This window comes from Neophocaena asiaeorientalis, unplaced genomic scaffold, assembly GCF_003031525.2.
Source record: "Neophocaena asiaeorientalis asiaeorientalis breed wild unplaced genomic scaffold, Neophocaena_asiaeorientalis_V1.1 scaffold886, whole genome shotgun sequence".
NCBI classification, from domain to species: Eukaryota; Metazoa; Chordata; class Mammalia; order Artiodactyla; family Phocoenidae; genus Neophocaena; species Neophocaena asiaeorientalis.
The window spans coordinates 329,326-341,766 of record NW_020175226.1 but is presented as its reverse complement, the minus strand read 5'-3'; the positions used below and the strand labels follow the sequence as shown (position 1 = coordinate 341,766).

Below are 12,441 nucleotides of genomic sequence, written 5' to 3'. Positions count from 1 at the left end.
CTACTCCCCTCCCCCAGCAGGGGCCTCCCTTCCTCTCCCATCCCAACTCTTCCAGACTTCCCCCACCCCTCCAACCTACGCTGACACCCGCCTTGAACTTGGGGCCCTCCCTACAAGTTCAAGTTCTGCAAGCTGCTTTGTGTGGACTTTATTTCTGTTCTCCTTAAAGAGACAAGGAGCCTTTGAGCGTAGAACCTCTGGGCTCGGTCCCATCAGTATGGTGTGTGGCTGAGTCCCACAGGGACGGCTCTCCCAGCCCCCTGCCCCTCCCCCCTCAACAGTGTCCTACTGGAGCTACCCCGGAACCCTAATTCCCGGATTACAGAGCATCCAGATGGCATAACCACAGGACTTTGGAGATCAATGTGGTCCAAACCAGCCTCCTGACAAATGGTGAAACGAAGCTCCAGAGACAGAAAGTGACGGCCCTGGACCACACTGCAGCCCCTGGTACAGTAACCTGGGCTGGTCTGTGGGCAGACAGCCTCAGGGCCTTCAGGCATCTGTTTTCAGGCTCAGCTCAAAGACAAGGGAGCTGGAAGGAGGGTCCTGCCCGGCAACCAGTGTGTCCTGGCATTTCAATGGCATGACACAAGGGGAGGTGACCACGGTGGAAAGAGGCTAACTACTGGCACGGCTGGAGGAACACAGCCTTCTTGTTCGTGCCTCATGCGATACTGCACATGGTTTTGGTCTGGCTCCAACCCACTCTCAGCCTGTCTCCACCCCATTTCCATGCTCACCGCAGACTTTGCAGCACCCATGCCTTCGCTCCTGCTGTTCTCCCAGCCTCAAACGCCCGTCTCCCCATCTCTACGTGCTGGAGGGGAGTCCTCATCCTTCAGGACCCCACAGATTGCCCCAAGGACCCCACTTCCAGCACCATGAGCTCGCCCTTATATGCAGCGTGCTTCTATAGGGATCTAGGTTCACATCTCACTGCTTCCCATGGCCTGCTCGCACAGCGCACCAAAGTCAGGGAGGATGGAGACAACAGTGGGAGATCCTCCCGCCCGATGGGAGGCTGGAGTGGGGACTGGCCACACAGGGTCTGCTCTAGAGAGCAGGGCACAGGGGTGGGGGTAGCTGAAGCTGCTCGGAGATGGAGAGAAGGTATGTGAAAGAGTTCAGAGCTAGACTCACGGGTTGGTACAAAGTATGAGGTAGGGGGTGGGGGAGGAAGCAGGTGGTGGGGATTGTGTTTAAGGCCAGTGGTAGGGGCTGTCATATGTGTTGGTCAGAGCAGCAATGACCTGCAGCTGTGTGTGTGTGTGTGTGTGTGTGTGTGTGTGTGTGTGTGTGTGTGTGTGTGTGTGTGTGTGTGTTGTGTGTGTGTGTGTAGCAGGGTTTAGAGACCTCTGAGCCACAGGCCAGAGTGATACAGGGCACTGACTACGAGGTGAGGGCAGGTCAGCCTGAAGCCAGTGGGGTGACAAAAGCAGTAAGGGCCACTGGGCACAGCTCTCTGCTCTGGGCCTGGGACAGGCAATGCTGGACTCTTGGACCCACTGCTTGTGGCCCTGACCTGACAGATGTGGTGCTGGAAGGCATCAATGCTGGAAGGAGGGCGGGGGCAGGGCAGGCTCCAGGGCCACAGCCCAGTGAGGGGACCATCTGGCAGAGGCAGGCTGATGGGCCATCGTCCACCCACACTTCACCAATGGGCCCAGGCGTGACTTGGAGCTGCAGCGTGGCTGCAGGAGTGAGCAGGGGCCCTCACCGTGCACCCTCTGGGTTCCGGCAGCTTCATCCTCATGGGCCCAGGGAGGCGATGACACAGGTCTCGGGAGCTGCCTGGTGCGTGTGAACTAAGATAATGCCTCACGTACAGCTTTGGAGAGGGTGACAAACTGGTGAGGGGAGGGCTGTGTGCATGGTGAGAAACCCGCAGGCGACTGCTGGAGTCTGGAAGGCAGACTTGAGCTAGTCTGATCCTCACACCCCTCTAGGGAATGATCATCACTTTACAGGTGAGGACACCGAGGCTGAGATTATAGACGAGGGGCTGAGCTGGGAGTCAGACCCAGAAGGGTTTGCTTCAAAAACCAGCCTTTCAACCATCCAGGCTCTGGGGCCTGTTCGGGGCCTGTCTGACCACAGGGCTTTGGACCAGCAGACCCCCGGGTCCTTTCCAGGACTAGCCCGCATCCCACAGCTCTGGGAGAGTCTGCCGCAGGGGCTACGAGCCAGCGATATGGAAACCACTGGAACCCTCTGGCCACGTGGGCTACGTGGGCAGGTGTGGTGGTCTCACTGGCAGGCCGACCCTTTTCACGGGGTAGAGAGACAGGACCCCATCAAACCGAGCTCCGTGAGCATCCCTGCATCCCTGAGCATGGATTTGTTATCCAGCTCCTGTGGGGCTCCGGACTCTGGAATGGGAGGACTCAGATTCTTTACGAGGTTCCAGCCTCCCGAGGCCCACGGGCCTTGCTGCCCTGTTCACACCAGGGCCTCCAGATGTGGCTTTCCAGGATCCCCTTCTTTCACTAGGCCTACACTGGGGCACCCCATCCCCTCACCTGCCCACGGAGTCCTGCCCTGGGAGCTCCAGCTGACTCTCCTTCTCACCTGGAAAGTACAACCTCTGTCCCTGATGAACTGGTATCCCCACTCCCACCCACCACCCCAGCCATGACCGTTCATATTTCTCCCCTTCCTTGCCACTGGACAAATGCTGCCCATCGAGGGAGGGGAGATTCTTGGACCCTGCCTGCTCCGGGACCCCACCGTCATGACCTCCCTCCACCTGGGTTTACAGAGCTGTCCGTGACAGTGCACCTCCGCGCTTGGACTGGAGAGCGCTGCCTCTCACCGTCCCGCAGCTCCTCTCACCCTCAACACAACGCAGATGTGGTCACCTTGCCAACGGAACACCCCTGCCAGAGGCCCGGGCGAGCAGCCTCTCTGGGGAGAGAAGTGGGGAAGAGGCGAAGGAGCCCCACTGGCAGACTCACCTTCTCTCTGTTGCTGGGGGATCATTGGAGGTGGCTGAGGAAAGGCCTGGCTTATCTGACCATAGGCAGCAGGGTAGGCGGCTGCTGGAGGGCCAAAGAGAAGAGGCAGGAGCAAGAGACGGTGACAGTGACACGGAGAGGGACAGGGTGAGAGGCAGGAAGAAAGAGAGAAATTTCAGTGTTGAGCAGTAAAAGCAGACCGGCGAAAAAATGCATTTTTAAGATAAAGCCAGTTTTCAGCAGTAATGAAGGAGAAGCGGCAAAGGGAAGACCAGAAGACGTGTATGTGCACTGGTGTGTGTGTGTGTGTGTGTGTGTGTACGCGCACGCTGGTGTGCGCATGGGGGAGGTGAGTTTAATCTGCAATGGACAACCCACGTGTGGATAATCCACAAGAACGGATAATCAAAAACATCAGAATGCCCTGGAGAGGATCGCCCCACACCACCTGGAACCCACAAGGTTTCCCCCTTCTATGAGCCACGACTGACTCCGGCCACATACCCTCAATCTCGCTCAGATGGCGCCTGTGTGGGAGACGGGAGCCCCCCTAGGTGTGAGCTTGGCCTCTGGGATCCTGCCAGTGGGTGGTTCCCCAGGGGCAGAGGGCTGAGCTGAACAAATCTGACGCTTTCTATATTCAACTGGAAAGGGTCAGAGGTGGGACAGGAGTGGCTAGCCCCTTCCTCAGCCTGGCCTGGCTCCCAAAGGGGCTCAGGGGGGCTCAGCAGGTGAAGGCAAGAGCTTCCCCTGGACTCCAGATGTGAGAAGCCCACTTTATCCAGGTCCCCATGGTGCCAGGAAGCTCCATCACCCTCAGGGGAGACATTGCTGGCTCCTAAACACAGCAAGGAGGGACCCTGACCAGGCCAGACAGCAGGACACTGGCTGGGCGGGGATGACTGTGGTGTGTGTGTGTGTGTGTATGTGTGTGTTGTGTGTTGCCGAGCCCCGGGGGAGGGAGAGAAGCATGGCTGACAGCTGGCCTTGGGCTTCCTACGGTAGCTCATCACCTTCCCTGATTCAGTGACCCAAGGCCATCTGCTCGCCTCTCCTCTTTTCTACCTCTGGCTGCCTATTCTCCCTTGTTCCCTGTCCTCCTTGCTCGGGCCCCACTCCTGTTGCCTGTGTATGGCTGGTGAGGGGGGGGTGGGGATGGAAACTGCTTCCCTTCCCTCAAACCCAGGCATCGGTGCTTTCTGAGCCAGTGACACCTAGCTCCGGCCTCACCCCAGTGCTGCTGGGAGGCTTGGTGCTCCTGGACAAGCCAGCCCTGGCAGCACCACGGAGGAGGGAAATCTGGCCTCAAAGATGAGTCACTTCACAGCAAGGTTAAAGCTTAGCCTGGCTCACCAACTCATCGCATGTTCGGACCACCCACCACTGCCGTGTTGGGTTAGGGTTAGGTAAGCTCTGCCTGAAGGCCAAGGGGCACCTGCAGAGGGGGAGGGAGCCCGGCGGGGTTGGGGGGGGCGGTCTCTGTCAGTATAACACTCCCTCCTTCTACCACAGCTCCTGGCCAGTCCTGCCCTGCTCCCCCCTCCCTCACAGTGCTAGGCCCAGGCCTGGCTGGGTAGGGGGCACTGGTGCCCAGGCATGGGGAAGTGCATACAGCCGGGGGACCACCGTGGGGACGCGTGGATACTAACGACCTGCATACTGCTGCACTCCGGCGTAGGCCTGCTGCAGGGGGTCCGCGGCGGTGGGGCTCTGCGCTGCAGGGGAGCCAAGGGGGCAGAGGTCAGCGATGCCTACCCAAACCAGCTCCTCTCCCACCACACCCCTGGAGATGAGGCTGTAGCTGCACTGCCTCCCCAGCCCCTGTGGTCTCTGTCCCGGGGCAGGGCATCTGAGGCAGGAACCCTGAATGGGGGTTCCTCTTTCCTCAGCCTGGGGCCCTTGGTAGGGTAGAAAGCTGTTTCCCCTGGCTGGGGGATGCAGGCTGCCGCTGGCTTGGGTCGGGGGTGAGAGGTGTGGTTCATGCAGAAGGCTGAGAAGGGCAGGGAAGGAGACACCAGAGAAGGGCTTGACCATGAGGGACTTGGTGGGGAGACACCTGAGGGACCTGGCCCTGGAGAAGGGCTGTGGGAAAGCGGGCAAGGGTGCTAGAGGCTATCAGGAGGGTGGTTTCCTCCTCACTTATCCCTAGCAGGACTCAGGGGCAGAGCCCAGCTAGGCAAAAGAAAGGGCATGGAGGCCTCATCCTGCCATTCTTCCTGGGCCACCCATGCCTACTCAAATAGAGGGACCCCCTCCCAAATTCTTAGGGAGTTTGCACGAGGCACAGAGGTCTTTCATTCCTGGGCATGCCCTTAGTAGAACTGACCACACAAATAGATCTGCACCACAGTGCCCACAGACACCAAAGAACAAGAAGACCAAGGACCTTCTAACACCTGATCTCATGAGTGGGACATCTACTGCCCAGTGCGCGGGGGCCCTTGGGCTGATACTTTGGCAAGCAACCCAGAGAAGCTGGACTTCTTGGTTCACTTCTGTTGCCTTTGTTGTGTCTGCAGATGTGGTGGGCAAAAGCCTGGCTGCAGCATGGACCAATGGTGGGCACTGCCTTTGGTGATCAAGGGCAGTGATGACTGAAGTGGGAGTGGGCTGGCCTTGGGGGCCCAGGGAGATGGATGGGGACAGATCCAGCCTCAGTACATTTGAGGCAAGCTGGTGAACACAGGGAGGCAGAAAGGAAACCATCCAGGCTTATCGGCCTGGTGACCCAGGCCAGCGAAGCTAAACGGCAGTGCCAGGCTTTGGGGCCTGCAGACCAAGAAGAATCCCCAAACTTCCCTTCTGAGCTCTCTTCGCTGACCCTCTCAGTAACATTACACTAGAACAATAGCTCCTGGGTCTCTGGGGGACAAGGGAAAGTCCTGGGGCAGAAGTCCTTAGAGATCATGTGGATGGTAGCAGGTGAGCTGGGCCCAGGAGGGCACTGCCCAGAGTGGGGAGCTGAAGATGGGTAAGGATGCGGGCTCCTTCCCGCCTGGGGTTGCCCAGGACAAAACCCTATCCCTCGATTTCCCCCACGGTGGACACTGGAGCTCCCAGTGGTGAGGTAGCAGTAGTGGCGGTGTTCGGCAGGTGGCCTACTGCTCCCTCCGCCTGACTCTCCCACCAGCCTGAGCTCCCTGGAGGGACAGCCACTTCTTGCTTGTCCTCTTGGGCTACCCAGCTGCTCAGCCACAGAATGCCTTTATGCCAATTAGAAAAAAGATGTCTCTTCTCTGGGCAGAGTTTTGGTGCCCTGTGCAAAATATAACCTGCACGACTTCTATGGCAGCTCCCCCAGCACAGTGCCAGGATCGTAGCAAGTGCTCAGCAAATACCGTGGCATGGGCGAGAAATAACCAGTCCCTACCATTTGTGAGAGCCACCCCTTCAGGGGCGTTTTGTGGCAGTAAAAGCCACACTGTGTGCTTCCAGCACGATCCTGATGAGTAAAGGGGAGAGCAGAGATGCTACCTGGGGCTAGGACGTGGAGGAAAGCATTTCTGAGACCCCTCTCTACTCATCTGCTTAACGACCTCATTAGTAACTGCCAAAGAATGAGCACTTTGAAGGATCTCGCTCGTTACAGCAGCTCCAAACTCTGCATTTAAAGATGGGAAATTCATTTTTTTAACGTACTACTTTTTTCCTTCCCTTCTCTCCATCCCTCCCTCCTGCTCTGGCAGGGGACTGTTTATGGGACGTGACAGATTGTTACAAATGGGGGAGAGAAACATTTCCAAATTCCGCGAGGGAAATAGCTCACAGATGCTGGTAGGGGTGGGGAAGGACCAGGTTTGTCAAAATCCAGAGACCCAGATGGGCTTGTGGGCAGGCGAGGGAGGGGGTGGTGAAACCATCCAGATGTGCTGGGGACTGTATCTCCCAGCCCATGAGCCTGAGTGAGGAGGAGCCCAAGAACCTGAGATAGGGGGGCTCTCTCCCACCTCCAGCTTGCCAAGCCCCTCCCAGCCTGGAGCCTTCACCATTAAACAACACTCCAGATCCCCCTCCAGGCCCTGTCACTTCATTCTCTAGGCTTCTCTGGTCTGTTCGCTATGCAGTGAGGGGTGAGTTGTGGGAAAAGCACTGAGATGGGATCATGAACAACTCCAAGTTCAAAGTCAGGAAGTTCTCCTCTATTTCTCTCTGGCACACTCAGCTTGTACTCTGCTGCTGGTACAACTTTTATATTCTATGGATGCCTGGGCCTCACTCCAGACAGTGAAATCAGAAGCTCTGGGCTTCCGTGGTTTTACAAAGCCACACAGTAGATTCTGATGGGCGACCAGAGTGGGAAGCACTACTTTGCCCCCCAAGGCTGATCTCCTCTGCCCTAGTTGGGCCAACCTCCTTACCCACCCTGCCCCTGCCAGGACAGCCCCTCCATAGCCGTGTGCTCCTTGCTCATGCGTACTTAATGTTTGATCTGAGCGCCTCCTCAGGAGGCTCTGTTGGGCGTCCTCAGCCTACAGAATGAAAGAACTCTCCCTTCATTGGAATCCTTGGGCATCTCCGATCAGAGAACGCTCACTCTTGACCGAAGTCTACACTGCCTTATTGCCTCATTAGTCTGTTGACGCATATTATGTTCCCGACTGGATTTTGACCTCCCAGGAGATAGGCCCATGTCCTTCCCTCCTTCTGGGCCACCCCCCTTTCACCTTTCATAGACTGGGCACTTACTAGTACTTATGGGGACTCTGTGACCTCATCACCTGCCCTCCAGCAAGGACAGCATTCTCCTCATTGCTATTACGCTGCCTCTTGCCAGTCTACTCTAGGGCTTTGGGCCCAGCTTCCCAGCTCCAGTCCTCAAGACCACGGAGATGCGCTGCTTAAAGTCAACTGGACACTCTTACCACAGGAGAACTGCTAAATTTTAGAGGAACAAAGTTAATCAGGAACAGGCCTCCTGGATCTTCTTGCGTGCCAGAATTCATGAAGGTAGGACCCAGGAACTGTCCAAAGTTCTGGTCCTCTGTCCAAAGTTCTGACCGCGGTTTCGTATGCACCAAGGGACCGAGCTGGTATGTACCAGTCAGATTGCCAATCTATATACCTCCACTTCCTTCCCAAAAGAGGCTTTTCCTATTTAATACTAAATATGATTATTCTTTTAGCTTCTATCCCCTCACTTCTTTTGGGTCAAATTCACTCTCAAGTGATTTGCAGCTATTAGTCTCTCTCTAGATGAGCTGGACAACTCATCTATTCTCCTTTCCCTTGAGGGAGCCCCAGGAATGGGGTTTCTTCTCACCCAACAGACTGACAAACCCCCAGGGATATGTCTTCTCGTCCATCAGGAGCTCCCTGAAGGAAGGCAGGAGGCTGGCTTTCCCTGATCACATTTGAGGTTCCACCAAGGAACAGAGGGCAGGGAGCCACACATTCCCTGTTATAACAGCAAGGGCATGGATGGAAAGGATGAGGAGTGTGTTGCATGGGGAAGGAAGGGCTACCAGATGTTCTTACCTGGGTAGGGGTGAATGCCATTGGCAAACACAGCTTCTGCAGCAGGTTGCCCATTGGCCTGTGGGGGGAGGCCAGTGAAGCCGTTCACCCCAATGGGGGACGGGATGCTAGGCACGGCTGGTGCAGTGATGCCCGGAGGGGTGCTGCCACCTGGTTCCAGAGGTGAAGATGGGTGGAGAAGGGGAGGCAAACAGAACAAAGGTGATGAAGGCCAACCCATGGAGCTCCAACCTGCTGGCTCCAAGGACCTGGGGATAGGCTTGGACCTCACATGTCAACTCAATCCTATCTGTGAATCAGGCCTTGGGTTATCATCTCCCTATATGTAATGACTCTACTTATCCCAACTATATCTATACTTCAAAGCAGAGTCCAAGTCTCACCTACCCCCAAAGACTTCTCTTACCACTGACTGCTTGACCTTGGACCAGCAGCACATAGACCTCTAAGTGCCCTTGACTTTGACCGCAGTTGGTCTTCCTTTAGTCTTTTTCAGTGATTCGTGCTCACCCCAGTTAAGTCAGGATGGACTGGTCTTTGTCTAGCCACCAAGGGGTTTCTAAGCTATGGCTCTGCTCTCTGCTATCTTAATTGGATCACTGAGGGGCTGATTTGCCTCCCTATGAGGGAGTCTTGATACTCAGGTGGAGGAGGTCTTAACTGTGGCGTTCCCTTGCATTGAGGGAGAAAGGCCTTTGCAGAGTCCAGACTCAGCCCTATTCCCACAAAAAGTAGACAGCCTGGCCTCCTCCTCTTAGGACAGTGGTAATGCTCATTGTGGCAGGGGTAAAGCTGGGGTCAGATGACAACATGTTGTGCCCTCCCTACACCAGGTGGATGGAAACCAAGGTGTGGATGGCATGGTGATTGTACTGAGGCCCCAGAGGCTGGAAAGGCCTTCTTCTTCATGTAGGAAGCAGGGTCTCTCTGTGGATAAGGACCTAAGGCCATCAGGAGTGTCCCTAGATTGGGGATCAGAGCTTCGAGGTGGTGTTCAAGTTGGGGCTAGAGATGGCACAGTACTTTATAGCTTTTAGCTGGGAAAGGAATAGCTCCTGGATGTCAGGAAGGCTGCTGCTATGGCCTGAGTGCAGACAGCGAAGGAAACTTGGTGAATGAGAACTCAGCCCTCGGGGCTAGACAGGGATTCTTAACCTTGAAACTACTGGCATTGTAGCTACACATTTCCTTGTGGGGACCTGTCCTGTGCATCGTAGGATGTTTAGCAACATCCCTGGTCTCTACCTACCAGATTACAGTAGCACCGCCCATCTTCAGTTGTGACAACCAAAAATGTCCAGGACATTGCCAGATACTTGGGAGGGACGGGCAAAATTGCCCTGGTTGAGAATCATTGAACTGGGTAAGAGCCAGGATCCAATTAAACACATGCTTTGTAAGCGGAGCTGTTTCCAACCCCTCTGTCCTTTAGTAACTCTTACAGTTCTCTCTTGCTTGTTGTGAAGCTGTCTTGGAAAAAGTCAGTGAATCTAGGTTGGGTTAAAGGGAAATGAAAAAATGGGGTTCCTTCTGTGCTTGGGCCAGGGGTCACAGGATGGGCAGGGCTCTTTCCCTTTCAAACCTCAAAGGGAGATGTGTTCATGTCAATTTCTTTCCAGATATCTATACCAGAGATCAACATGAATTGCTTCCTGATATGGCTAAACAATGTAAGTGAAATTCTCACCACTCTGAAATCATATCACAGACATCAGGGGTCCACACCCCATCTTCCCATGGGTCCTCAGGAACGAGAACACCTTTGAGACACACTGCCCAAGGATAAGGCCTGCATTGGGCCCAGACACTATGTGCTCTTGACCCAGGATGGTCCATTGGTAGCCAACACTGGCCAGACAGAAGGTACCGATGTGGGTCCAGCTGCTTTCCTGCCAGGCCAGGCCCTGTGTTGGTACCTGCCCACTTACCTGAGGTTGGGGTCATGGGTGCGGCCGCCAGGCCATTCATGTTGAGGGCCGCCATCTGCTGCATCTGGGCGGCGGCGAAGGCAGCCATGGGGTTCAGGTAACCACCCTGTGCGACTGACGCCATTAGTGCCGCTTGCTGCTGCATCAGCTGGGGCAGAGGGAGTGCAAAAAATATCACGCGCTTCCGGGAGGGCGACCCTCCCCACCAGAGGGTTCAGCTCCCAGAGACCAGCCCCCCAGGCCCTGAACCCCAGGGAGCCCTGATGCCTTCCCCATACCTGCCCTAGCTCTCAGTGGCTGTTAGAGACCACCCCCCTCCCGCCCCCCAGGAGAAAACTGTGCTCAAAAGTAATAGTAAGGTCCTCGGCACTCTAAAGTTGTAGAAGGTGGGGGAAGGGGACCGGCTCCATGGGCACTAGTCAGTCCTGTCGTTTACGGAGATGTGACATCCAAAGCTCTAGAGATGTGTTGGATGAGCCTCTGTAGAACTAAGTTGGAACGGGTGTCTGTTCAAAATGGTCCTAACTTGGAGTCTGTAGGGTAGAAGCTACAGGAGAATCACAAGTAAAACCTCAGGCATCCCAAGGTTCTCACAGAGCTGAGTGGGGATGGGGGAGGTTGCTGAAAGTGGCCAAGTTTGGACCCTGCTGAACAAGTGAGGGGAGCTTGCGTTTTTAGAAGCAGAACCCTGGCCTACCTTAGTGCCACCCATGTGGGGCTACAGGTCTGAGAGGCAGCTGAGGGGGGATGCTGGCAGAGCCTGCCCCAGTGTAGAAGAAAGAAGTTGATGGGCCGGGGCCTGAGCTGGGGCCTGAGAGGATTACAGAGGAGGTGTAGGGGATGAGGGCTTGGGGCACCTCAAAGGACCCCGGCCAGGAGTAACCAGAAGGCCTGAGGACACCCTTCCATGATCGGTGGCGGGGGTGGTGTGGTGTCAGCAGGACACTGAACTTCTCTCCCTGTTCCAGTCAGTGCTTCCTAGGATTTGCGAAGAACTGCCACCCCCAGCCCCGCCCTGCTGTGCCCTCACTTACTGCCTGTGCGTAGGCGCCATAGGCCCCGAACGGGATGGCCATGGGGTTGAACATGCCCATTTGGCCGGCCATCTGCTGCATTCGCCGCATTGTGCGCTCCTTGTCGGTGTCGGCGAACTTGACCACCAGACTGGATGAGGCTCCCTGCAGCCAGGACTGTGCGTGAGGCCCACCAGCCCTAACCGCCTCTGCTCCCTGGCCCGGGCCCACCCAGTCCTCTCCACGGGGTGCTATGGGGCGGGGTAGGTGGCACGGTGACAAGCACCAACCCTCCGTCCAGGGGTCTGGAGTCTTAACCCCCCACCCCCACCTCAGGCTTTTTCTATCTGGGTGACCTTGGGCCACTTCCTTAACATCTCTGGGCCTCAATGTCCTTGTCTTAGAAGTGCAGATACTGGCAGTGCCTTCTGGTCTCATGGGGAGGCTGTGAGCACCGCAAGCGTTTGGCATCCTGTGGCCTAGCGCGAGAGGGCTGTCGGGGCCCTGCGGATGCGTGGGGTGGCCGGGATGTCTCTGTCCCTCATTGCCCCGTTCCCTCCCCCCTCCCAACTCCCCAGGGGCGGCCGCACTCACCGGCATGGTCTGGCTGCCGTGCAGAGCGTTGATGGCGGCTTGCGCCTCGGCGTGGGAGGAGTACTTCACAAAGGCGCACCCTGGGGAGACGGGAGAGGCTGAGCCACGGCGCCAGGGCCCAGAGGAAGGTCAGAGAAGCGGAGGACTGAAAGACGGGGCACGGGAGGGGCCGAGGGGAGAGGGCGCCTCCCAGAAGAAAGCAGAGTGAGACACAGAAAGAATGAGAGAGAACCGACAAACTCAGAGCCACACAAGGAGGCAGAGAAAGACCGGGACCGGCCAGAGTCTTCCAAGGACCCTTAAGTGGCCCCGTCCCCCGCGACTTGCATCGCGGCCTTTCCATCCCCGCAGGCCCAAGCGCCTCGCCCCTTCCAAGCGGCCTTACCCCACTTGCCCAACGGGGCCAGTCCCAGACGGCTCGGGACTCTGCCGTCAGGCTGGCGGGAGACCCGCGGCCTCGCCCCTCCCACCCAC

General features: G+C 56.7%; 1 protein-coding gene across 1 annotated transcript in view; it reads right to left on the bottom strand.

Annotated features, from left to right (window-relative positions):
* Window positions 1–12,441, bottom strand: part of LOC112413458 (CUGBP Elav-like family member 4) — a 286,922-nt gene that overhangs the window by 6,882 nt on the left and 267,599 nt on the right. The window contains exons 7-12 of the mRNA XM_024765407.1: window positions 11,968–12,056; window positions 11,395–11,538; window positions 10,361–10,508; window positions 8,433–8,582; window positions 4,607–4,672; window positions 2,958–3,041 (exon numbers count right to left, since the gene is read on the bottom strand). Coding sequence (XP_024621175.1) covers window positions 2,958–3,041; window positions 4,607–4,672; window positions 8,433–8,582; window positions 10,361–10,508; window positions 11,395–11,538; window positions 11,968–12,056 — 681 coding nt within the window. The remainder of the gene's footprint in view (window positions 1–2,957; window positions 3,042–4,606; window positions 4,673–8,432; window positions 8,583–10,360; window positions 10,509–11,394; window positions 11,539–11,967; window positions 12,057–12,441) is intronic.